Source organism: Scyliorhinus canicula, chromosome 15 (genome assembly GCF_902713615.1).
Source record: "Scyliorhinus canicula chromosome 15, sScyCan1.1, whole genome shotgun sequence".
NCBI lineage: Eukaryota > Metazoa > Chordata > Chondrichthyes > Carcharhiniformes > Scyliorhinidae > Scyliorhinus > Scyliorhinus canicula.
Genome location: NC_052160.1, coordinates 57686888 through 57711906, shown reverse-complemented (window position 1 = coordinate 57711906; position 25019 = coordinate 57686888). Strand labels below are relative to the sequence as shown.

At 46.8% G+C, this 25019-nt stretch overlaps 1 protein-coding gene across 2 annotated transcripts in view; it reads right to left on the bottom strand.

Moving 5' to 3' along the window:
• The window catches only part of ap5z1 (adaptor related protein complex 5 subunit zeta 1), a 91542-nt gene that overhangs the window by 13723 nt on the left and 52800 nt on the right, over positions 1-25019 (bottom strand). For both annotated transcript variants that reach the window (XM_038820150.1, XM_038820149.1), the window contains exons 13-14: positions 22502-22613; positions 19502-19599 (exon numbers count right to left, since the gene is read on the bottom strand). In XM_038820150.1, the coding sequence (XP_038676078.1) occupies positions 19502-19599; positions 22502-22613 (210 nt within the window). The remainder of the gene's footprint in view (positions 1-19501; positions 19600-22501; positions 22614-25019) is intronic.

Below are 25019 nucleotides of genomic sequence, written 5' to 3'. Positions count from 1 at the left end.
TAGACGCACAGAGATGCCCTCAAACCATCCAAGGCGAGGAGACGTTAAAACTAGCAGACTCCAGGAGAGGAAAGTTGGGGCAGTGGACATGTGGAGCGAGGTAGAGCACGATCAAGCTGGAAATTATGGTGACAGTGAAAGTAGCGGCCACAGATGCCCTGGCTCCCTTCAGGAAAGCTGGACAAAACGGAGCAGTGATTGGTGGCGCAGGAAGCAACAGTGCTGGAGCTCAAAATGCCAGTGACTGACCAAGGGGACCAAATCGCGTCATTAGAAACAGAGGTGGCCAGGTTGGTGGCGACCCAGGGAACATGAAGGGAAAAGTGGAGGAACACAAAAACCGATTGTGCCACCCGAACCTCCGCATTGTGGGCCTGCCGGAGGGTATCGAGGGCAGAAATCCTACGGAGTATGTGGTTTGGATACTGCGCAAGCTAAATCGGGGGGAAAACTTTCCCCAGCCCCCAGAAATAGACAGGGCCCACAGTTCAATCAGGCCAAGGCGAAAAATGGGAGCAACCACAGGCCATCATTGTCAAACTACACAGGTTCCAAGATAGAGAGCAGATCCTGAACTGGGCAAGACACACGCAGTCCTGTAACTGAGAACGGCACTCAATTCGCGTGTATCAGGACATTGGGACAGACCTGACCAAATCGAATTTAATGCAGCCAAGGCAGCCCCGTACAATAGTAAGGTACAGTTCAGGGTGCTGTACCCGGCCAAGCTGTGGGTAACCTTCCAGGGTAAGGAACATTATTTTACTGCACCAGCTAAAGCAGAGGAGTTCATGCATAGGTAAGGACTGGGAAAGCAACAACAACGAGAATGGGCTTTAATGAACAATCGCATAGGATAAAGTTGTCTCGCTTTCAAACCAATGTAAGTAAAAGGAAGTAGAGGGAGAAGGCAGAAAGGTGCAGAAACAAAAGAGGAATGGGGTGGTGCATCAGAATACTGATTAAGGCAAGTCACACATGGCGACAGCAGGAATAAGGGCATCAAAACGGCCATCTTGGATGGCCCTCAAACAATGCGAGGCGCCAGAGTGCAAGGGCACATCAACATGGAGAATGGCCCCCAAAGGGAAATCCCGGGGTGCAGGGGGGCACCCACGAGGCAAGTATGGTTACCCTGCTTGGGGGTTGGGGGGGGGGGGGGGGGAAGAAGAGATAGATGCCCATCAGGATAGTCACCTGGAATCTCAGGGTACTTAACAGCCCGGTGAAACAGATCCAGAAAAGTATGAAGGCCAACATAATCTTCCTCCAAGAGACACACCTGGGGGAGAAGGTCTGACTGAGGGTAAGAAAGAGCTGGGTAGGACAGACATACAAATCCTGTTACAGGACGAGGGCGAGGGTGGGGTGGCCATATTGCTCAATAAGAGGATGGCATTCACAGCGACAAATATGGTTACGGAGCCAGGGGGATGGTAGGTCATGGTTAGCGGTAACCTGGAAGGAGCACCACTGGTGTTTGTAAATGCGTACGCCCCCACCTGGGATGATGCTGACTTCATAAAGAATGGCAGAAATCCCCAACATAGATTCCCACCAACTCATTACGGGGGGGGGGGGGGGGGGCACTTTAACTGCGCACAGGACCCACGGACAGATCAAACCCCCAAATCAGGGAAAAAGTCAAACGTGGCGAAGGAACTAAATGCCTTTAAGCAGCAGATGGGAACATGGAGGTTCACACACCCAAGGGAGAAGGAGTTCTTTTTCTCCCAGGTCCAAAGGGTCTATACTAGTATCGACTTCTTCGTATCTGGGGAATCGGTGCTTCCACGTTTAGCAGCAGAGCACTCCTCCATAGTAATCCCCATCACGCTCCACATGACCCAACTGTGAGGTTGGAGACAGGCCGGGCTCAATGCCCCCATGAGTCTGGACACAGTCCTCCTCACCGACAAGGCTTTCTGTAATCAGATATTGCAAGCCATCGATGGATATGTAATCTGCAACCAAAATGGGGAGGTCTCGCCCTCCACGTTCTGGGAGGCACTCAAGATGGTGATAAGAGGGGAGATTATTGTGTGCAAGGCACTTAAAGGCAGGAAGGAGAGGGTGGTTAAGCAACAGCTGATTGACTCCAAACTGGAGGTGGATCAGCGGTACTCCATGGCCCAGACCGCAGAACTCCTGGCGGAGATGAAAAATCTATAAATGGACTTGGACCTGCTCTCCACTGGGAAAGCAGTGCAGAAAGCAGTGCACCAGCTCAGCCAAACACAGGGAACATTTTACGAGCATGGAGACAAGGCCAGCCGCCTGCTGGCTCACCAGCTGAGGCAGTAGACAGCCACAAGGGAAATAGCGCAGGTGAAGGATAGGAACTGCTGACTAGTCGCAGCGCCAGAGATTAACAATTCTTTTGCGACCTTCTACCAAGAGCTGTACACCTCTGAATACCCGGAGGGAGACTCGAAGATGAAGCAGTCCCTCGACAGACATGCCTGTCACGGGGGAGAAGGGAAATGGGGCTTGGAAGCACCATTAGAACCGAGGGAAGTCATGGAGAGCATCAACTCCATGCAGGCGGGGAAGACTCTGAGGTTGGACAGATTCCCTGCGGACCTCCACAAACGATTTGTGCCAGCACTGGCCCCGCACCTGTGGGAGTTGTTTGCCGAATCGCTATCAAGGAGGACCCGGCCACCAAAGCTGGCTCTGGCCTCAATATCACTGATCCCCAAAAAAGACAAAGACTGTTAGAATGTGGGTCATAATACGGACATCAAGATCCTGGTGAAGGCCCTCGTGAGGCGACTGGAGAGTTGTGTGCCAGAGGTAGTCGCGGAAGATCTGAGAGGCTTTGTCAAGAGCAGGCAATTAACAGCGAACATCAGGCGTCTGCTGAACGTGACCATAACCCCATCCGGGGCGCAAAAAAGGGTGACATGGAAGTACCTCACAGAGGTATTGGAACGGTTTGGGTTTGGACTAGGGCTCACGTCATAGTGGGCGAAACTACTGTACAGTGCTCCCATGGCGAGGGTACAGACAAACTCAATCATCTCTTAATACTTCCAGAGGCACGAGGCAGGGATGCCCTTTATCCCCACTACTGTTCGTCCTGGCAATTGAACCACCGGCGATTGCTCTCAGAGCGGCGAAGCGGTGGAGAGGTATCCAGACGGGAGACAGAGCTCTATGCAGATGACCTGCTCCTCTACATCTCAAACCCCCGGATCAGCATGGAAGGAATAATGAAAGTCCTAAAGCAGTTTGGACCTTCTCGGATGACAAAATAAACCTGAGTAAACGTAACCTGACAAACTTAACCTCTGTTCCTTCCCCACAGGGGGTTGGAACAGAGCTGGAGAGATTGCCGTTCAAACTGGCCCAGACCAAATTCCGATATTTGGGGATCCAAATAGCCCATGACTGGACACAAATGGAACTGGATGAGCCTGATGGAGGAAATTCAAAGGAACCTGCAGAGGTGGGACTTGCTCCTGCTTTGCCTGGCAGGGAGACTGCAGACGATCAAGATGAACGTGCTGCCCAAGTTCGCTTCCTTTTCAGATCCCTCCCGATCTTCATCCCAAGGCCTTTTTCACCACAACCGATAATCTAATCATGGCGTTTGTTTGGGGGAGGAAGAGACCGAAGATGAGGAAGACGGTCCGATAAAGGAGGAGAAACATGGGAGGCCTGACCCTCCCAAGCCACCAGTTCTACCACTGGGTGGCCACCGCGGGAAGGGTTCGGGGATGGATGAAGGAACCAAAAGCAAAATGAGTCAGAATGGAGGAGGGTTTCTGCACAGGGACATCCCACCGAGCACTGGCGATGACCACACTCCCATCCCCCCAACCAAATACTCAAAAAACCCAGTGGTACATGCCACACTTCGAACGTGGAACCAAATGTGACATCATTTTGGTCTGACCGAGATGTCCACCATGGCACCAATCTGTAAAAACCACAAGTTCAGCCCCGCGACAATGGACGACTCCTTCAAAAGATGGAGACAAGATGAGGGGACACTGATGGTTAGAGACATGTACATAGAGGATAGAGTAGCTACCCTGGGGGAGCTTATAGACAAGGTCCAGCTCCCAAAAGGGAACAAATTCAGATATAACCATGTCCAAAACTTCCTCCGCAACGAAACAACGTTATTCCCTAAGATACTGGGATGTGCACTATTGGATGGGCTATTGACTGTGGGCGAGCTAGGAGATGGGAACTGGGCGGACATGTACGGATGACTGCAGGAGGAGGTACGCTCACCCCTGGACAAGACAAGAAGGAAGTGGGAGGAAGAAATAGGCAGGGAGATAGGGGGAGGATTCTGCATCGAAGCACTGCACATGGCAAACTTCACTTCCACGTGCACAGGGTTGAGCCTAACGCAGCTAAAAGTGGTGCATCGGGTGTACCTAACCAGGACGAGAATGAGTGGGTTCTTCCCGGAGGTGGAGGACAAATATGAACGGTGTCAGGGAGGCCCAGCCAACCACACCCACATGCTATGGGCCTGCTCCAGACTTGTCGGGTACTGGATGTCCTTTTTCAGGGCCATGTCCAGAGTTGTGGGGTTGAGGATAGAGCCATGCCCACTGATGACGGTTTTCAAGGTATCAAAATAGCCAGAGCTCTTCATGGGGAGAGGAGCGGATGACCATGGCCTTGCCTCCCTGATCGCCCGCCGGACACTCCTGCTCAGCTGGCGATCGGCAGCACAACCCAAGACTGCCGACCTGGCAGAATTTCTTAGGCTAGAGAAAATAAAGTATGTCATCAGAGGATTGGAGGAATGCTTCCACAAAACATGGAGGCTGTTCACCAACTTGTTCCAAGACCTGTTCATAGCCAGCGCCATTAAGGCAAGCGGGGGGTGTGGGCGCAGACACTGGGCAAGTCATAAAACAAAGAAGAGAAAGGGAGGGGGGGGAAGAGCAAGGCGGGGGGGAGTAAAAGGACAGGAAAGCGGGGGTTGCAAGGGTGAAGCACCAAGGGAAAGGGGAGAACACCAAGGGACAACAGGCAACAGAAGAGCGCACCTACTGGACATCCCCCCACCCCCACGTCCAGCCAACTCTCAATAGGAGGTTTTCTTCTTGTGTAAGCCATTTCTTTCTGTATCTGTCTTGATCACCTTGTGACCTCAGCTTTTGAACCTTGTATGACAGGTGGAGTCGAGATACACCCTGTGTATAATAGTTAAAATTACAGTGGTTGTAAAATTATTGTAAATACTGTTTTGATCTTGAAAAACCATCAACTGTTAGAAGGAGGGAGGGAGCGGGAGGCGGTGGTTATCATTATTGGGGATTATTTGTTGGGCTGGCGGGAGTTAAAAGATCATTTGGGGGGTGTTTTGTTGGTTTTTACAAAGTATATATTATTATGACACTATTATGTCAGAGTGGCTTTCTGGGCTGTTTGATGTTGATGTGTTTATCAGTGAAATTCTTTAATAAGAATATTTTTTTTAAATGATGTACTTTTACAGCTGCATTTGTTCCCAACAAAAAATTCTTATCACACTAAGATCATTGCCATCAAGGTCAAGATAATCTAACTTTTTCATCAGTTCTTCATGTTTCACTTTATCAAAGACCTTACTGTAATCAAGAAAACACATGAATGCATCTTTTTAAAAATCTCTATGTCTCTTTCTGATAGCACATACACATGGATAGGATTTCTCATTCCTCTATCTTCCGCAAAACCAGATTGAAGAGCTGAAATTTCTGGCTTTATTTTTCTCCTGGCCCTATCCATCAGCACTCCAAGAAGGATCTTAGTAGCGTGACTCATCAGACTGACAGCGTGATGGAGCTCACGATCAATTACTCAGGGCTTTTTAGCAAGCACAATAAATACTGATTTATTCAAGTCTGCTGAGATTTCAGCCATGTCATAAACTTCATTAAAGGTGAGAGTCGGCTGGCCTATTCCAAAGTCTTTTAAACTTTTAATTTGTTCAGTGACTATTTCATATGGGCCTTTGGCTTTATTGTTTTTCATCTTATTTATTGCTGTTCTTACTTCATCTTTCATGAACTTTGGGCAATCCATGTTTTTCTTTAATTGCTGGCTTTTCTTCTTGCCTGTTGTCCTTGTATGCATTCAGTCCATCTAGCCAGCACTTGGTCCCTTTCCATGAAGGTGAGGCAGTAGCGTAGTGGTATTGTCACTGGACTAGTAATCCAAAGACCCAGAGTAATGCTCTGGGGTCCCGGGTTCAAATCCCACGCAGTCCATGATGGGCAACAAATGCTGGCCCAGCTAGCGATGTCCACATTTGCAAGTTTTAAAATGATAACTTTTCCTGTGATTTCCATAAACTCTTTGTGCGTTTCCCTTGAGTCTGTGCTTTAATGTTTTTCTATCCCATCCCATTTTCTGTTCAACTACTTTTCCTTCTCTTCAACATATCTTTATTAATTCTTATCTCCAATTCCTAATATTTACTTTGATCGATTTTCTATCTATCAGCCATATACAGCATAATATTCTGGAATAGAAAGGTTCGGCCCGAAATACTATTTCAAGTCAACATTTACATTCCTTTGTTTCCAAGAACCTGCTTGAATCTAGGCCTTCTGCCCGTCAATACAGTGCAGGAGGCCATTCGGCCCATCGTGTCTGCACTGAAAGAGCATCCTACCCAGGCCGACTCTCCTGACCTATCCCCGTAACCCCACCTAACCAACACACCCATGGTAATTTAATCTGCACATCATTGGGGTGTGGGAGGAAACAGGAGCACCCGGAGAAAAGCCACGCAGACACACAAAGAAAGTGCAAACTCCATAGACAGTCACCCAAGGCCGGAATTGAACCCGGGACAGTGGTGCTGTGAGACAGCAGTGCTAATCACTGTGCCAGATAGTAAATGAGGGACACCAGCACCCTCTCCATCACCACTAGCAATAATTTAGATTTATGTTTTAGAAACACCACTACCCAACAACGTGGCAGTACCCAGATTGGTACCGAGTTAGGACAGATCAGAAGGTACCAGGCTTGATCTCCACTTAGTTATCATCATCACAGCTTCTGTGTGACCAAAGCTAGGGTGTGAAAACCAAGTACCAGGAATGCTGCTCTTCACCACTATGCAGTGGGCCAGATGATGCACGTGAATAAAGGAAAAAACAGAGGGGTTTTTAATAGCAAATATGGACATGAAAGCAGGACTACAATTTTAACAGGAAATAGGTTTTGGGGCTCGGAGGTTTATGCATTCCTCAAGATGTGCGTGTCAGTGACAGACATGCAGAAATATTACACAGTATCTACAGCACAGAAACAGGCAATTCAGCTCAACAGTCCATGATGATGGTTGAGTTCCACAGGAACTGCCAACACCCCTCCTCATTTAACCTCAACAGCATATCCTTTTATTCCCCTCTACTTTATCAGTGGGCAGCACGGTAGCATTGTGGATAGCACAATTGCTTCACAGCTCCAGGGTCCCAGGTTCGATTCCGGCTTGGGTCACTGTCTGTGCGGAGTCTGCACATCCTCCCCGTGTGTGCGTGGGTTTCCTCCGGGTGCTCCGGTTTCCTCCCACAGTCCAAAGATGTGCAGGTTAGGTGGATTGGCCGTGATAAATTGCCCTTCGTGTCCAAAATTGCCCTTAGTGTTGTGTGGGATTACTGGGTTATGGGGATAGGGTGGAGGTGTTAACCTTGGGTGGGGTGCTCGTTCCAGGAGCCGGTGCAGACTCGATGGGCCGAATGGCCTCCTTCTGCACTATAAATTCTATGTGCTTCTACTTAACTGAATCTCACCTCAACTTTTCCATGTGGTAATAAGTTCCACATTCTAACTGTCAACACTGTCTGGATAAATAATGTTTCCCGAATATCCTGTTGAATTTATTAGTGACAATCAATAGGTTTACGATCCAAAAACAGAAAATACTGGACAACGTCAGCAGGGCTGACAGCATCTGTGGAGAGAAAAAGGAGCTAATGTTTCGAGTCTGTATGACTCTTTGTCAAAGCTATGTTTATAGCCTCTTGTTTTAATCTTCCACCCAACTGCAAACATCTACCCGATAAAAGCTTTTTCTAATCTGATAGACCTTTCTTCAGGTTATCCTTCAGTCTTCACTTGTCTGGACAAAATAACATCACCAGTTAAATTTTTCCTGATGTATATAACCTTTTAGTTCCACTACATCCTAGTATACACATGTTTCTATTTTCGTAGCTGCTTTCTGATACAACTGCTTTATCTCTGAAACTTTCTGTTGTAATTCAACTAACTTGCTTGAACTAGAGATATTCACTCCATCCACCACTTACTCTTCTTGTTCTTTACTATCCAACCATCTGATCAAACATGTTTCTGGCAACTGAACCTCAGCCTCCCCATTGGCACTCCTCAAGTTCTCTTCCTCCTGTCTCAACCTGTGGCTTTGTGATCTGGCTACCACACAATTAGGAAACACTACTGGATATACTTCTTACAACATCTCAGTTGTTTTGACTTTACCTGGCTTCTCAACCACAATAGGCTGCACCCACACCTGTGATCCAGCTATATAATTACCAAGGGTAAATTGTACCCCTGAAAAAGACCATTTTTCTATTACTCCTACTATCACCTCACCACTTTTCACCCGACTCGCTAACCTTACCTTATATAGTGGCACAGTATTGCTCTCACCACTAATTCCACATATTACCACCTTCTCTGGCAATACTCCTTCCGAACTACATATCTCCTTATAACTCATCATTAAAGATTGACTTGCGGGCAGCACGGTGGCCTAGTGGTTAGCACAACCGCCTCACGGCGCTGAGGTCCCAGGTTCGATCCCGGCTCTGGGTCACTGTCCGTGTGAAGTTTGCACATTCTCCCCATGTCTGCGTGGGTTTCGCCCCCACAACCCAAAAATGTGCAGAGTAGGTGTATTGGCCACGCTAAATTGCCCCTTAATTGGAAAAAATAATTGGGTAATCTAAATTTATTTTAAAAAAAGATTGACTTGCTCCTGTATCCCTCTCAATTTCCTCAAACTTGGAAATCTCCTGTATCTCAATTTCCTTACCTACTCCACACGAATAAACATTACCCTCACAAATAAAATCCTTAAAAGGTTCTGGTTTGATGTGATTTTTATTGTCACATGTACCAAAGTACAGTGAAAAATACTTTTTGGCGGCCAAGGGAACATACACAGTACATACATAGTAGAAAAAAAGAATAATCAACAAAGTACATTGACAAATGGTACATCAACAAACAGTGACTGGTTACAGTGCGGAACAAGGGGCCAAACAAAGCAAGAGCAGCATAAGGAGTCGTGAATAGTGTTCTTACAGATCACTAGATCAGGTAACAGATCAGTCTGAGGGGGAGTCGTTGAGGAGTCTTGTAGGTGTGGGGAAGAAGCTATTCCTATGCCTGGATGCGCGGGTCATCAGACTTCTGTACCTTTTGCCTGATGGAAGGGTCTGGAAGAAGGCAATGCTTGGGTGGGAGGGGTCTCTGATAATGCTGTCTGCTTTCCTGAGGCAGCAAGAGGTGTACACAGAATCAATGTGGGGGTGGCAAGTTTGTGTGATGCGTTGGGCTGTGTTCACCACAGTCTGCAGTTTCTTGCGATCTTGGACTGAGCAGTTGTCATACCAGGCTGTGATACAGACGGATAGAATGCTCTCTATTGCACATCTGTAGAAGTTTGTGAAAGTCGATGCAGACATGCTGAATTTCTTTAGCTTCCGTAGGAAGTAGAGACATTGTTGGGCTTTCTTGACTATTGCATCAACGTGAATGGACCAGGACAGACTGTTGGTGATGGTGACCCCAGGAACTTAAAGCTATCAATCATCTCCACTTCGGAGCCATTGATGCAGACAGGAGTGAGAGTCGCGCTGGGTTTCCTGAAGTCGATGATCAGTTCCTTGGTCTTTCCGAAATTTAGAGAGAGGTTGTTTTCGGTACACCATACAACCAAGTGGTTTTTTCCCCCTCCTATAGTCTGATTCATTGTTGTTTGAGATACTGCCCACCACAGTCGTGTCATCCGCAAACGTATAGATTTGAGTTGGAGTTAAATCTTGCCACACAGTCATGTGCATATAGGGAGTATAGAAGACTGAGCACACATCCTTGCAGGGCTCCAGTGTTGAGGACAATTGTGGAGGACGTGCAGTTGCCTATCCTGACAGATTGAGGTCTGTTGGTGAGGAAGTCGAGGATCCAGCTGCACAGGGAGGGGTCAAGTCAAAGGTTGCGGAGTTTGGTTATTAGTCTTGTCGGGATAATGGTGTTCAAGGAGGAGCTGTAGTTTATGAACAGCAGTCTTATGTAGGTGTCCTTGTTGTCGAGGTGTGAGTATTGATTGTAGAGCTGGGGAGATAGCATCTGCTGTGGACCAGTTGCGGTGATAGGCAAACTACAGTACATCGAGACTGTCTGGGAGGCTGGCAGTGATCCGTCTCATGACTAGCCGCTCAAAGAATTTCATGATAACAGACGTCAGGGCCACCGGTCGGTACTCGTTGAAGCAGGCTACCTTGATCTTCTTTGGCACTGGTATTATGGTGGTCTTCTTGAAGGAGGTGGGGACCTCAGAGCGGATGAGTGAAGTGGTGAAGATATCTGCGAATACACTCGCCAGCTAGACAGCGCAGGCTCTGAGTGCTCGTCCAGGGACTCTGTCGGGGCCCGTTGCTTTCCGTGGATTCACTTTCAAGAAGGCAGCTCTTACCTCTGAGGCTGTAATAGTGGGTTTGGGTGTGTCCAGGGCTGTTGGAGCGGGTGGCACTGATACATTGGCTGACTGCTCAAAGCGGGCAATGAACTTGTTAAGATCATCGGGTAAGGCTGCTCCAGCCCCAGATATTCTGCCTAGCCTTGCTTTGTAGCCTGTGATCTTGTGTAGGCCCTGCCATAGTCATCATGGGTTAGTGTTGTTGGCCTGGGACTCTAGTTTGATGCGGTATTGTCTTTTTGCATCCCTGATGGCTTTCTGTACGTCGTACCTGGATTTCTTGTATAGGTCAGGGTCGTCAGGCTTTAACACCTCCGTCCGGAACTGCAGTAGGGAGTGAACCCTTTGGTTGAGCCAGGGTTTCCGATTGGGGAATACCCGTATTGTCTTCTTTGGTACACAGTCCTCAACACACTTACTGATGAAGTCTGTGACGGTGGTTGCGTACTCGTCCAGGTTAGCTGCCAGGTACCTGCTTATCCATCAACCTCTGAACAGGGTGTACACTCTGTTATACCTTTTCCATTATTTCTTCCCAATTACATAAACCCCACTGGCATATCTGTTTTACTGAGTCTTGTCTGCCCAGTACTTTTCTTAAGCCACCAACACTTCTACTTCACATGTCCAACTTAGTTACAATGAAACCACTTAAGTTTTCTTATCCCTCCACCACTATCATAGGTTTTCTTCTTACTCTGAGGCACAGTCTCTGTACTAAGTCCACGGAGGCAGAAGTACCTTCACCAGAATTCCTTTTATTTACAAACCCAACAGCTGAACAACCATGACCATTCAGTCTGCTGTCTACACCAGGAGTGCAGAGGATCTGACACTCCCTGTTATATACACAGGAAGGGGTTCCTTGATTGGGCCACTAATCAGGGAACCTGTATTCTAATTGGTCAATCTCAAAGGCCTGGCCTAAGTCATTACACCCCTCCCCCCCAAAGTCCGAGGAGATACCATGGTCCTCGTGACTCATGGGTCTCCTGCTTCGTTTTTGCGCCGGGTTCGGCTCCTCTACTTCAGCCTCCGACATAGGGGGGTACAACAGCTAACCGCCCGTCTTTTCTGATGTGAGCGCCTGAGGGGCATAGAACATAGAACATTACAGCGCAGTACAGGCCCTTCGGCCCACGATGTTGCACCGTCCTGTGAAACCCTTCTAAAGTCCCTTTACACTATTCCCTTATCGTCCATATGCTGTCCTCCAGCGGCAGGGGTACAGCTGCGGCATTATCCACGGTGTCCATATCCAAGTCCGGTGTCCTCACCAGTGGTGTCGGAGGGGTGTGAATAGTTTGTCGGGGAGGACTCTCCAAGGTCCTTGGTATGTTGGTCTGAGTCAGCTGCGGAGGAGGAAACAAATTTGAGGCCCGCACCTGGTCCAGATGTTTCTTTATTACATGTTTTTCCACACGTATCTCATACGACACAGGTCCTGTCCTGGCCTTGACTGTTCCTGCTACCCATGTGGGGCCATTCGCATAATTTCTGACCCATACATTTTCACCTGTGTTGAACTGCCTTTCGCGGCTAGTGTTGTCGCGGCCCCTACATTGGGCCTCTTGGTGTCGCTCTAATCTGCCACCTAAATTTGGGAATAGTAGACTCAGCCGGGTTTGGAGTCGTCTGCCCATGAGTAGCTCCACCAGTGCTATTCCCGTTGTGGCATGTGGGGTTGTTCTGTAGTCAAATATCCAGCCTGACAGTTTCTTCAACCCGGCTTTTAAGGTCTGGACGGCTCTCTCCTCCAAACCATTTGATGCCAGGTGGTATGGTGCCGTCCTTATGTGTCAAATGCCATTCGGCTTCATAAATTTTATGAAGTCCTGGCTGGTGAAAACCGATCTATTATCCAAATCTAACACCTCTGGGATACCATGAGTTGCGAACGAGGTGCGGCGTTTTTCCAATGGTAGTTGTTGAATTTGCAGAGTTCATTTTGTAGATGTCCACCCATTTGGAATGGGCGTCTACTATTATAAAAAACATTGAACCCATAAACGGGCCTGCAAAATCGACATGAAGTCGTGACCATGGTCTACCTAGCCATTCCCATGGGTACAGCGAGGCTGCCGGTGGCACCTTCTGCCCTTGTTGGCATTCTTGGCACCAACCTACCAATGCCGCTATGTATGTGTCCAGGCCCGGCCACCAGACATAGCTTCTGGCCAGCTTCTTCATTTTTGAGACTCCAGGGTGCCCATGATATAGTTCAGCTAGTATGGCTCGACGGCCTTGACTTGGAACTATTACTCGAGCCCCCCATAGCAGGATCCCTTCTTCCACGGTGATCTGCTCTCTTCTCTTCCAGTAAGGGTGGAATTCCACCTGGACCAGTCTTTCCATCTCTCCAGTTAGCACCATGTGTTTTATTTTTGATAAAACCGGGTCCCTTTGGGTCCATAAACAAATGTTTTGTGTGGCCACTGGAAGTGTGTCCAGGAAACGTAACGTCATTACCATTGCCTCTATTTTGGGTACTAATGGCGGGACGTCCAGTAATGGCAGCCTGTATAGTGCATCGGCGTTTGCCACCCGTGTTCCTGGCTGATGCTCCAGTTGATACTGGTACGCCGCCAGTAATAGGGCCCAGCATTGGATCTGGGCCGAAGCTATTGGTGGTATTGCTTTGTCTTCTTTCAACAAACCCAACAATGGCTTGTGGTCTGTAATTATAATGAATTTCAGCCCGTACAAGTACTGGTGAAATTTCTTCACCACGAAAATCACAGCCAGTCCTTCATTTTCGATTTGGGCGTACTTTCGTTCTGCTGCTGCCAGCGTCCTGGAAGCAAACGCTATAAGTCGTTCCTGTCTGTTCTGCCCTCTGTGTGCCAAAACTGCACCAACGTCATATGGAGACGCGTCGCAAGTGAGCACCAACTCTTTCCTCAGGTCGTAGTGTGCCAAGACGTTCTCTGAAGAAATCTGTTCTTTTATCTTCTTGAAAAGCCCTGTCTTGGCGGGCAGACCACTTCCAGGCTTGCCCCTTTTCAGTAATTGGTGTTGGGGGTCCAAGATGGAAGCTCTGCTCTGTATGAACTTTCCATAATATGTCACCAGTCCTAAAAAAGACCTTAACTCCTGGATTGTGGTGGGGGCCGGGGCATCTTTAATTGCCCTCACCCAATCCTCCAAGGGGTGTATCCCTGATTTGTCAACCTTGTACCCACATAGATTACTTGAGGTGCTAGGAAAACACATTTCTCCCTCTTTAGGTGCACGCCTGCTGCTGAAAACCTCCTAAGGCCTTCCTCCTGGTTTTGCAAGTGTTCTGCCTTTGTTTTTCCTGTAATGAGGACATCGTCCAGGTAAATGGTGACTTGTGGTAGCCCTTGTAATATATTCTCCATTGTCCTCTGGAATATCGCACAAGCTGACGATACCCCGAAGGGTAATCTTGTGTACTGAAAAAGGCCCTTCATGGTGTTTATCGTTGAGAATCTTTGGGACTCTTCGTCCAGCTTCAGCTGTAGATATGCGCGGCTCATCTCCAGTTTTGCATACAAATCCTCAATCCAGGGAATTTGGTATTTGTCCAGTTGTGAGTAACGATTAATTGTATGTTTGAAATCTCCCCAAAGGCGGACTGAGCCGTCCGGCTTAAGGATAGGCACCACAGGTGCCGTCCACTCTGCAAACTGGACCGGTTTTATTATTCCCTCACGCTCTAATCGTTTTATTTCCATATCGACTTTCTGCCTTAATACAAAGGGTACTGGTCAGGCCTTGTAGAATTTTGGGACTGCTTCTGGATCTACATGCAATATCACCTTTGCTCCCTTTATTGTCCCGAGCCCTTCTCAGAAAACCTCTGGGTATTTGCACAGGAATTCGCTCAGGTGGCCATTTTCCAGCTGGAAAATGTTTACCCAATCCAGCTGCATCTCTTTCAGCCAGTTTCATCCCAATAAGCTTGGCCCCACACCTTTCACTACCATTAAAGGCAGCCTAACCAGCTGTTCTCCATAAGCCACAGTTACATGCGTTGTGCCCAACACTCTCAGTGGTTCCCCTGTGTATGTCCTCAGTTTTGCCGAGGTCCTGGTTAGGAATAAGGGTTGGAATCCAGTGCGAATTTTACTGAATACTGTTTCCTCCATCACTGATACGGTTACTCCAGTGTCGAATTCCATCAGTGTGGGACGTCCATTCAACCTTATGGATAATTTAATGGGTTTTGATTTCACCATCGTTACACAATTTAATTGTCCCTCGTCGGAGGTAGGTGGGATTTCTAGGGTACGCATTCTCCTGTACCCTGGCCAACGTGACCTTCTCCAGGATGATGGTTTTGGGCTTCTATTTCTCCTTTCTGGCTCCGATCTCTGGCAACAACTACAATATTTTGCCGGGCGAAAGGCTGCAGGGGCTGTCGTCCGTCTGGACCTAATTTTCCCTTGCTTGGGAGGGCTTCTGCGAGTGGGTCTGGTTAACTTAATATCCGAGTCATTCCCAAGGGTGGCTATGCAGTTGCCTATCCCCCAGCGGTAGTCCCTTAACTCAGTTTCACTGGTATGGGCATCTATCTCCATTGGAATACCCTGTAACTCATGCACTCCGCTTGCCGCTGTTTCTAAGGACAAAGCCAGCTGCAATGCTTGTTTGCAATCCAGCTCAGCTTCTGCCAACAGGCGTTTCTGTATTGCTAAATTTTTTATTTCACATAGCAAACGGTCTCGGAGCATCTCATTTAGCGTCAGGCCAAATTCGCATGCCTCTGCTAATCGCCTTAACCTTGTTAAAAAGTTTGTAACACTCCCCAGTGTCTCGGAATGCTGAGTAAAACCGGTACCTTCGCAGGATCAGAGGTGGCTTTAGGTCATGGTACTCTTTTACTAAGTCCGTCAATTCCTGGAAAATTTAGTGTTCGGTGTCTCCGGAAAGTGAGACTGTGCATAATGGCAAAGGCTGCTGGCCCACACACGGTGAGCAGAATGACCCGTTGTTTTTCATTGGGAATTATATCGTTTGCTCTAAGGAATTACTTCATCCGCACTACATATCGGCCCAGTCTTCCACTGTAGCGTCAAAAGAGTCCAACTTTCCGAATAAAGCTATTTTGCCTGTCAGTGACTTACCCTCAATATGCGGCAGCTGCTGACGAGCAGGTTTCTTCGGGTCGTTCCGTTTTCCTCGTCGCCAATGTAATAAGTCCACAGAGGCAGAAGTCCCGTCACCAGAATTCCTTTTATTTACAAACCCAACAGCTGAACAACCATGACCATTCAGTCTGCTGTCTACACCGGGAGTGCAGAGGATCTGACATTTCCTGTTATATACACAGAAAGGGGTTTCCTGATTGGGCCACTAATCAGGTTACTCATATTGTAATTGGCCAATCTCAAAGGCCTGGCCTAAGTCATTATAGTCTCCTTAACATCACCAGCTAAATAGCCTTTGCATTGACCACCTGTGAATTTCTCATTTCTCCAGTTTCTATCCTTCACAGATAGATTGAAATTGATGTGAAAACCGAACTTTGCTTTATGAACCAATTCAAAATCACTGGCCATTTCTGCAGTCTGTCTAGCAGTCTTAATTCTTTGTTCTTCCACATGAGTTCTCACTACTGCGGGATGTGAATCTTTAAATTCCTCCAAAACAATTATTTCCCTAGGAGCGTCATACATTTAGTCTATTTTTAATGCTCTTATCCACCTATCAAAATTATTTTTTTTAGTAAATGTTTTTTATTGGGTTTTTGAACAAGGTATAATTAACGTTATGTATACACAGGATAAGAAACATATATATATATATATATATATATATACATATATAGAAGAGAAGGGCACACCCCAACATACCAAGGAGAAGAAAATGGTACATAGTAAAAAATAATACAATAAAAAATGAAATAGAATAATCCACCTATCAAAATTATTTTGTTTACTTCTTTTGAATTTTCTATAGGTCTGATCGATTTCTTTCATTGGGTTTCTAAACTTTTGTCTGTAGGCTTCTGGCACTAGTTCACAAGCACTCAATATGCCTTTCCTCACCTCACAATAATCCTTACATACCTCCTCTGATAGTGATGTAAACATTTCACTAGCTCACCTACCAACTTTGTTTAAACCAACACATGGGGCTGGATTCTCCATTTCAGCGGCTAAGTGCCGGCTGAAACAGAGAATTCCCGGGCATTTTACGACTCCAAAATCGGCATTGAATCCTCACTAATCCGGGACTGCTGAGGGGCTAGCAGTGGTGCTGGGTAAAACCCCCGGCTCCGTCGCCAAAAAGGGCTGGAAAATGGCCTGGTCCGTGGCTGCGCAAGTGCACAGCAACGACCTGTAGCGGTTGTGCCGTACAACATGGCGCCAGCCGTACTTGGACCCGACCTGCCAAATACGGCCCCACAGGCTACCCCCTGGTCACCCCTCACCAATCCCCCAAGCCCTCGGAGAAGCCACCCTGGCCAGTGGCACGGCTCCCGGCTGACTGTGACGGCGCTGGATACAGTCCGCTGCCGCCACATCGAGTTCCCGACCGCTCAGACCACATGGTTGGGAACTCAGCCTATCGGGAGAGGACCTTCTGATGATGCGGCAATGGCATTCCAATGGCGTGCGGCGTGATGAACCCATTTTGAAAGGGTGAGCCTCGAAAACCGGCATCAAACTGCCGCCGTCCCCGATTTGGGCATCGGAAGGGATTCTCCGCCCTATTGCCGATTACGATATCAGTGTTGGGCGACGGAGCTTCCTACCCATGGTCTTTGGCCAATTCAATTGTTTAACCACTTTCTCAAATGAAATGAAAATGGCTTCCACATCTTTCTCATTAAACCTTGGCAACGCTTGAACATATTTAAACAAATCCCTACTAAGCTTTTGTCTAGGAGGTATTTGTTCTTCTTCTAGACCTTCCTCAGCTTCTGCCTTTAACTCCACCCTTTTAAGTTGATATTCTCCTTGCAGTGCCAGTTTTCGAACTTCATCTTCTCTCTCTTTCCTTATCGCTTTCTTCCTTTGTTAATCTTTCCATTTCTACCTCACTCTTCCTTCTTTCCATTTCCCTTTGAAAATCTCTCTCTTTTTCCTTTTCTTCTGCCATTGCTAATCTCTCCTTTTCCTCTGCTTCTGCCATTGCCAATCTCTCCTTTTCCTCTGCTTCTGCCATTGCCAATCTCTCCTTTTCCTCTGCTTCTGCCATTGCCAATCTCTCCTTTTCCTCTGCTTCTGCCATTGCCAATCTCTCCTTTTCCTTTGCATCTAATTCCAATTTCTTTGTTTCTATTTGTAATGAATTCTAGCTAATTTGAATGATTCAGGTTGTGTCTCTGGCAAATTTAAATATTACCTTCATCTGTGGTCTAAAAAACATTTGGGTTGCCAGATCAGACTTCCAAAAGCCCTTTCTCCAAAACCCTATCTCTCTCTCCACAGCTTTCTCCAAAATGTCTTGCTGTATTTCTTGGCTGCACCCAAATGACCTCATCTCCCAAGCTAACAAAAAAACAAATGATCTTTGCAGGCTGCAAAATCACCAACTCCCTAGGGACCTCCCCAGTCAAGCCACTATGCATCAGCCCAGGCTGAAAAACACACTCCTTTGTTAATTTTACCTGCTGTTCCCTCGAAGCAAAACAAAATCCTTTTTAAAACCATGATTACTGCAGCCATACACTATACCCCCAGGCTTTTAACTCTTACCGTGTCCCAATATTTATAATCCAATTTCCCTAACATCTTCAAATCATCATACTATCATAGATCATAGAATCATAGAACAGTACAGCACAGAACAGGCCCTTCGGCCCTCGATGTTGTGCCGAGCAATGATCACCCTACTTAAACCCACGTAACCCGTATCCCAACAATCCCCCCATTAACCTTACACTACGGGCAATTTAGAACGGCCAATCCACCTAACCCGCACATCTTTGGACTGTGGGAGGAAACCGGAGCACCCGGAGGAAACCCACGCACACACAGGGAGGACGTGCAGACTCCACACAGACAGTGACCCAGCCGGGAATCGAACCTGGGACCCTGGAGCTGTGAAGCATTGATGCTAACCACCATGCTACCGTGAGGCCCCCTATCATTTTGCACTTTTTAATCTAGACCCTCTCCATCCTTTTTATAATAAACCAGTGCTGTGCGGAGTACTCCCAAGTGTGGTCTAATCAAGGTTCTGTACAAGTTTAGCATAACTTCTTTGCTTTCCAATTCTATTCTCTTAGAAATGAACTTTTAGTGACTTGTATTTTCAGGTCCCTCCATTCTATTTATACACTTAACTTCCAAGGGCTATTTATTCTCCATTTTTCTTCCTTTAAAGGTTTACCCACCTCACAATTACTTTAATTACACAATTACACAGCCAATCTTCCAGTTTATTAATTTCTTCCTGTATTTGAATCACAGTCCTCTCCTATATTAATGGTACACTTCCAAATTGACATTGCTTGCAAGTTTTGAAATTGTTATCCTGATTCCAGTGGGCCCAACATAATCCTTATGAAGCAGCACTTCTTACCTATCGCCAGACTTAGTAACTACCTCAAATACCTACCCTTTGTTTTCTCTTTTGTAGCCAGGTGGTAACTATTATGTTACTTGTCCCTTGAATTCGCATGGCCTGGCCTTGGTCATCTGTGCTGACTATTCCTTATTATATTTTATGGATGTTCTTATCGCACCCTTACATTCAACTGGTTTTCAGTTTTACAGCTCTTAAAATTCGGTTTGTGTAAGATGATTCACTCTAAGTGAGAGCATATTATTCCATCCAGTATGTAGTCTATCCCAACTAATATGCAGGCAAACAAAGGCTTTTACTCACCGTTGAACTTCAGCCTTGAAGTCAGGGATGTCGTACAGGAGACTGCTACGCTCCAGGATAACCAGAATCAGCTGGTTGATCAGTGGACCATCTGCAAACTGAAACCAAAGGGAAGGTTTGCAAGAGTCCAAAACCAGCCATTTGTCAAACAGAACAGAGCAAACAGGCAACATTCCAATGTAAAACATGCAAACCGGTTCTGGCTTTAAATTACAATTGACTTTAAACAAGCATCCCCTGGAACAGAAGATAACATTAATAAATTAGTGGTTCATGAGTGGTAAAATTTCAGTGTGAATTTTACTATGTTCAGCAATCAGTTTAATAGAGAACTGTGGTTGAACCTACAAAAGACGGAGAGATCTGCTTTGCTCATGAATGCATGCTAATAACATTGCTTTATTGGGATTAGAAAGTCACCTCCCTGATATCAGAAGCAGTCAATAGGTAATGTTAACAGCAAATGAATGACAAGATGAGAGGGGCATCATAAAACTATCGTTGGTGCCATGTGGTTAATGCAGCTGTCCTCCAGGTTATGCTTGGGTGACCAGACATTCTAGTTTTACTGGGACAACCCCAAGTTTTTATTAAGCGTTCAAGAAGGGAACAGCACGGTGGCGCAGTGGGTTAGCATTGTTGCCTCACGGTGCCGAGGTCCCAGGTTCGATCCTGGCTCTAGGTCACTGTCCGCGTGGCGTTTGCACATTCACCCCATGTTTGCGTGGGCTTCGTCTCACAACCCCAAGATGTGCAGGGTAGGTGGACTGGCCATGCTAAATTGCTCAATTGGAAAAAAAATAAAAATAATCGGGTGCTCTAAATTTATTTTCAAAAACGTTCAAGTATGTCCCAGTGTCCCGACAATTTTTTCCTAATTGTTCAAATGATCCGGTTTTCAGCTTCTCCCTTATATGAACCATGTCAGAATTATCCATCAGTACTTCACCTTCCTTTCGCAAGGCATCCGCCATCTCTTCACTTCCTCTCTCGAATCCCCTTCCCTTTACCTCACCCTTCACATTCCATTTACTGTCTGCGAACCCCTCAGAAAAAACCCCGTCAAGCTACGCTGCACCCTCGGAATCTGAACACCACCCGCTGACCGACCATTAAGTGGCTATGCCGGGACATTCCCACATGCGCAGCCTCTGAGTGATGACAGAGGATTGACAGCCGTGTTCACCAAGCACAAGCAGCACTTGGGAGTGCAAACTATGCCAAGAATAAAGTCCTGATAATTTTCCGGTATAAAACACCAGGCACTTTAACCCATTGCGGCCAGGAAACAGTATCAGAAATGATTTGCTGAAAAAAACTGGGATATCTAGAATAGTTGAAAGAATGGGGTGCAAGTTCCACTTGATATTGGCAGGTCTCACTGACAATTCTTGGTGGGCTTCTACGAACATGCGGGCAAGGGTCAGGCGTGGGCCATGCAGCCCCTCGAGACTTTTCCGCCATTTAATAAGATCATGACTGATCTGACAGTATGAACCTTAAATCTGCACACCCCAACTCCGATAACCTTTCATCCCCTTGCTTATTAACAATTAATCCATTTCTGCCATAAAAATATTCAAGGACTCTGCTTCCCCCACCTTTTTAGGAAGAGAATTCCAAAGACTCACAACCCTCTTGGGTAAAAAACATTTAGTCTCGGCTCTGTTTTAAATGGGCGAATCCCTTATTTTTAAACAGTGATCCCTAGTTCTAGATTCTCTCACAAGAGGAAACATCCTCTCCACATCCACCTTGTCAAGATCCCTCAGGATCAGGAGAGAACAACCGTTAACGTTTCGAATACAATATAACTCCTCTTCGGAAATAACATGTAGAATTGAAGCAAGAATGAGTAAGTTAATGATTTAGTACCAATACAGAGGGAACCCAGGATTCTTTCAATGAATCCTCAGGGTATGGACAACACTGCAGATCGGCCTTTATTGCTCAACCTTGGTTGGCCTAAAAAGATGACAGAGAGCCTTCCTGATGCTGTCTTGATACAACAGAAAAGCTCACAATAAGACTATAAGAACTAGGAGCAGAATTAGGCCACTTGGCCCATCAAGTCTGCTCCTCCATTCAATCATGGCTGATATGTTTCTCATCCCCACTCTCCCGCCTTCTCCTCATAACCCCAATCCCCTTATTAATCAAGAACCTATCTATCTCTGTCTTAAAGACACTCAGTGATTCGCCTCCACAGCCTTCTGCAGCAATGAGTTCCACAGATTCACCACCATCTGGCTAAAGAAATTCCTCCTCATCTCGGTTTTAAAGTATCGTCCCTTTATCCTGAGGTTGTGCCTTCTGGTTCTAGTTTCTCCTCCAAGTGGAAACATCCACCACATTCACTCTAACTAGGTCTCCCACTGTTCTGTAACATCATTTAAGAGGGCACATTGGGGTTGGAGTCACATATGGGCCACACCAGGAAAGGACTGCAGGTTTCCTCCCATGAATAGCATTAGTGAACCAGCTGGATTTCCACCACAGTCCGACCGTTTCATGGTCACTTAGCTAACAGCAGTTTTTTGTTATTTATAAACTTTTTAAAAAGGAATTGAATTTAAATTTTCAAATTGTAATGGTGGGATTTGAACAGTTATTTCTCTGGATTATTAGAATAGGCCTCTGAGTTACTAGTCCAGTAACATAACTATCAGCTTTTATAGGGTAACATAAACTGGAAACAAATTCTTCATTTTCAAACTTCTGAACTGTGACTGAATCATTGCAAGTGAGAAATCTTAACTGTCTAACTGACCCATAGGGCATTCGTAACATGGCGCAAAAGACTGACACCAGATTCTGGGGTAATCCAAAGTAATTACTCTGTAGTAAGCGCATGGTTATTTTGACTGTACAAGAGGTAGAGCCGTTAACAATTGTGCTGAACTTTACAAATTGCTTTCTCACTGGGAGTCAATGAAGCAGGCAGACATTGACATATAACCCAAGCAATGGATTAAACCTGTTACAAAGATGATCTGTTACCTGGGTGACAACATTGAAGAAAACCTGCAGCAGAATGGGAACTGTCTGAGCACATTGTACAACTCTAGGCTGCTGAGCCATGTCCAAAAGTACTTCATGAAGCAGGTTTAATCTGTGAAAGGAATTGCATCCTCTATTAGTGCAGGGAATAAAAATATTGCACACTTACCTCCTCACTCATTCCACTGTGGGAAATAGATCTGTTCCACACTGCAGCAATGTTCATTCTCTCTTGTATCCTCTCCGCATACAAACACCCTGTTTATTGATAGATGTTTTAGCCTTCCTTCAGATCTTTCCCTCCCCACCCAAAGTGGCCCAGGTTGAATGCTCCTAAGATTGCTCCCTTTCCTCCCTATTCTTGCCTGTATTGGATGGCAGTGAGGGAGAGACAATTAGGAACCAACCCATAACTATAGAACATTTGAGGTACAGAAGGCAGCCAACCACATTTGTGCCAACTAAAAAGAGCTATCCAGCCGAATACCATTTTCCAAATCTTGGTCTGTAGCCTGAGTGAGTTACGGCACTTCAAATGCCTATCCAAATAAAAGTGCCATGATAATTTCTGCCTCGAACACCCTTTCAGACAGCATGTTGGAGACTCCGACCGCCATCTGGGTGAAAACGTTTTTCACCTCTCCCTGAATTCTTCTGCTCTGTCTACTCTGCCTAGGACCCTCAGAATTTTATACACATCGATTAATTTTTGCCTCAGCCTCTTCTGCTCCAAAGGAAACACTTCAGGCAACATCCTCCCAAATCTCTTCTGTGCCCTCGTTAGTGCGATCACGGTCTTCCGATAACGTGATGACCAAAAATTTCCACAGTACTCCACCTCTGACTTAACTAATCCTTTAATAATTAGTATACAGTTCTAGGATAACCTCCCCCACCCTTGTATTCTGTGCACCTGCATAAAGGAAAGGATCCCGTTTGCTTTCTTTATCCCCATTATCTGCCTATCTTGCTACTGCAAGATCCTGGACCAGCCCACAACTTTTGTTAGGATACTGGACATAAACCCCAAACACTTTTTTTAATTTGTTGAACTGTGAGGAAAGGATACTTCACTCCAGGAGTGATTCCACTGACAAATAGGAATATGGGATATTAAAACAAACTTTATTAATAACACAGGATTAAACTATATTAACATCACAGAAAATAGCTAACAATTAACAGTCAAACAACTCCTAACAATAAAGTGAAACACTTTGGACACAATTTAATGGCTGGTTGCGCGTAAGCGAGAGCACGACAAGGATCACGGGAGAGGCCAGGATTGTGAACGGCGCCGGGCGCCGATCTGTTTACGATCGAACCGGCCCATTCCCATTGGTGAAATCAGGATCTTGCCTGAGCATGAGGAGAAACCAATAATTGCCACTTAAGCTCAATCTCCATACAGTTAACAGGAGCGACCCCCCGTCTAATGGCCTCAGTGATCTAACTGCCTCGTCAGCATGTGGTCACGTGGGTGCTGATTAGTACTCCTTTTTAAAACTGTGAAGCTGGCAGAAGGGCTGCTACGGGAACCCGAGGTGGTGAGCATCTTCGTTCACAGGCAAAGAGCCCTGGGGCACTGGGGCTGCTCCCCCGTGTTTGGAGGGGGGTGGGGAATCCCCGGGGGCTCAGCCTCCGTCAGGGTGGCTGCCATCAGCTAGGCTCCCGGGGGGGTGTCTCAGTACCCATAGGTCTGCCATGACAGTGTTGTCCTCTTCCAGGGACAACCCTAGCCACTGCCCGCCTGCCCCACCAATTACCCACAACTCCCACTGGCCGCAGAGGCCTCCATCCGTACAGCTGAATGCTACTGCTATTTGGGAATTAGCAATCGCAGTTAAGTGGGCACTTCACACATCCCAAGTGGATCCCCATGGCTAGGCATGCCATGTAACATGTGGGCGTTATTGCCTAGCATCCCAATCAGGCAGTGATGCCTGGAAACTGTGCTTGAGCACTGCAGGAAGCAACGTCATGGATGCAGTGACCAACATCTAAACAACCAGGGGCTGGGCCGCAGCACTGGGGACATTTCCGTGACCTGAGGATGGGTGCGTGCACCAGAGAGACCAGCGCCCACTCCAGGTAGTGTTATGTGCGGATGTCTGGGATACAGGGTTTGGGGTTCAGTGAGCAGGGGCCCTGCTGCGGCCGGGGGTGCGTGGGTAGGGCAGGTTTGTCGGGAGTGATACTTCCAGCTGCACAAGGGCACCAAACAAGGATGCCCACTATCCCCGCTGCTGTTCGCTCTATTGAACCATTAGCAATTGCTCTCAGAGCAGCAAAAAGCTGGCGGGGGATCCAAAGGGGAGGTAGAGAGCACAGAGTCTCACTCTATGCAGATGACCTGCTCCTCTACATTTCAGACAGACAAAGCAGCATGGACGGAATCATCGCGCTCCTGAAAGAGTTTGGCGCCTTCTCGGGCTACAAACTCAACATGAGCAAAAGCAAGATTTTCCCAGCACATCCACAAATAGGGGGGGCAGTACTAATGGGACTGCTGTTTAAA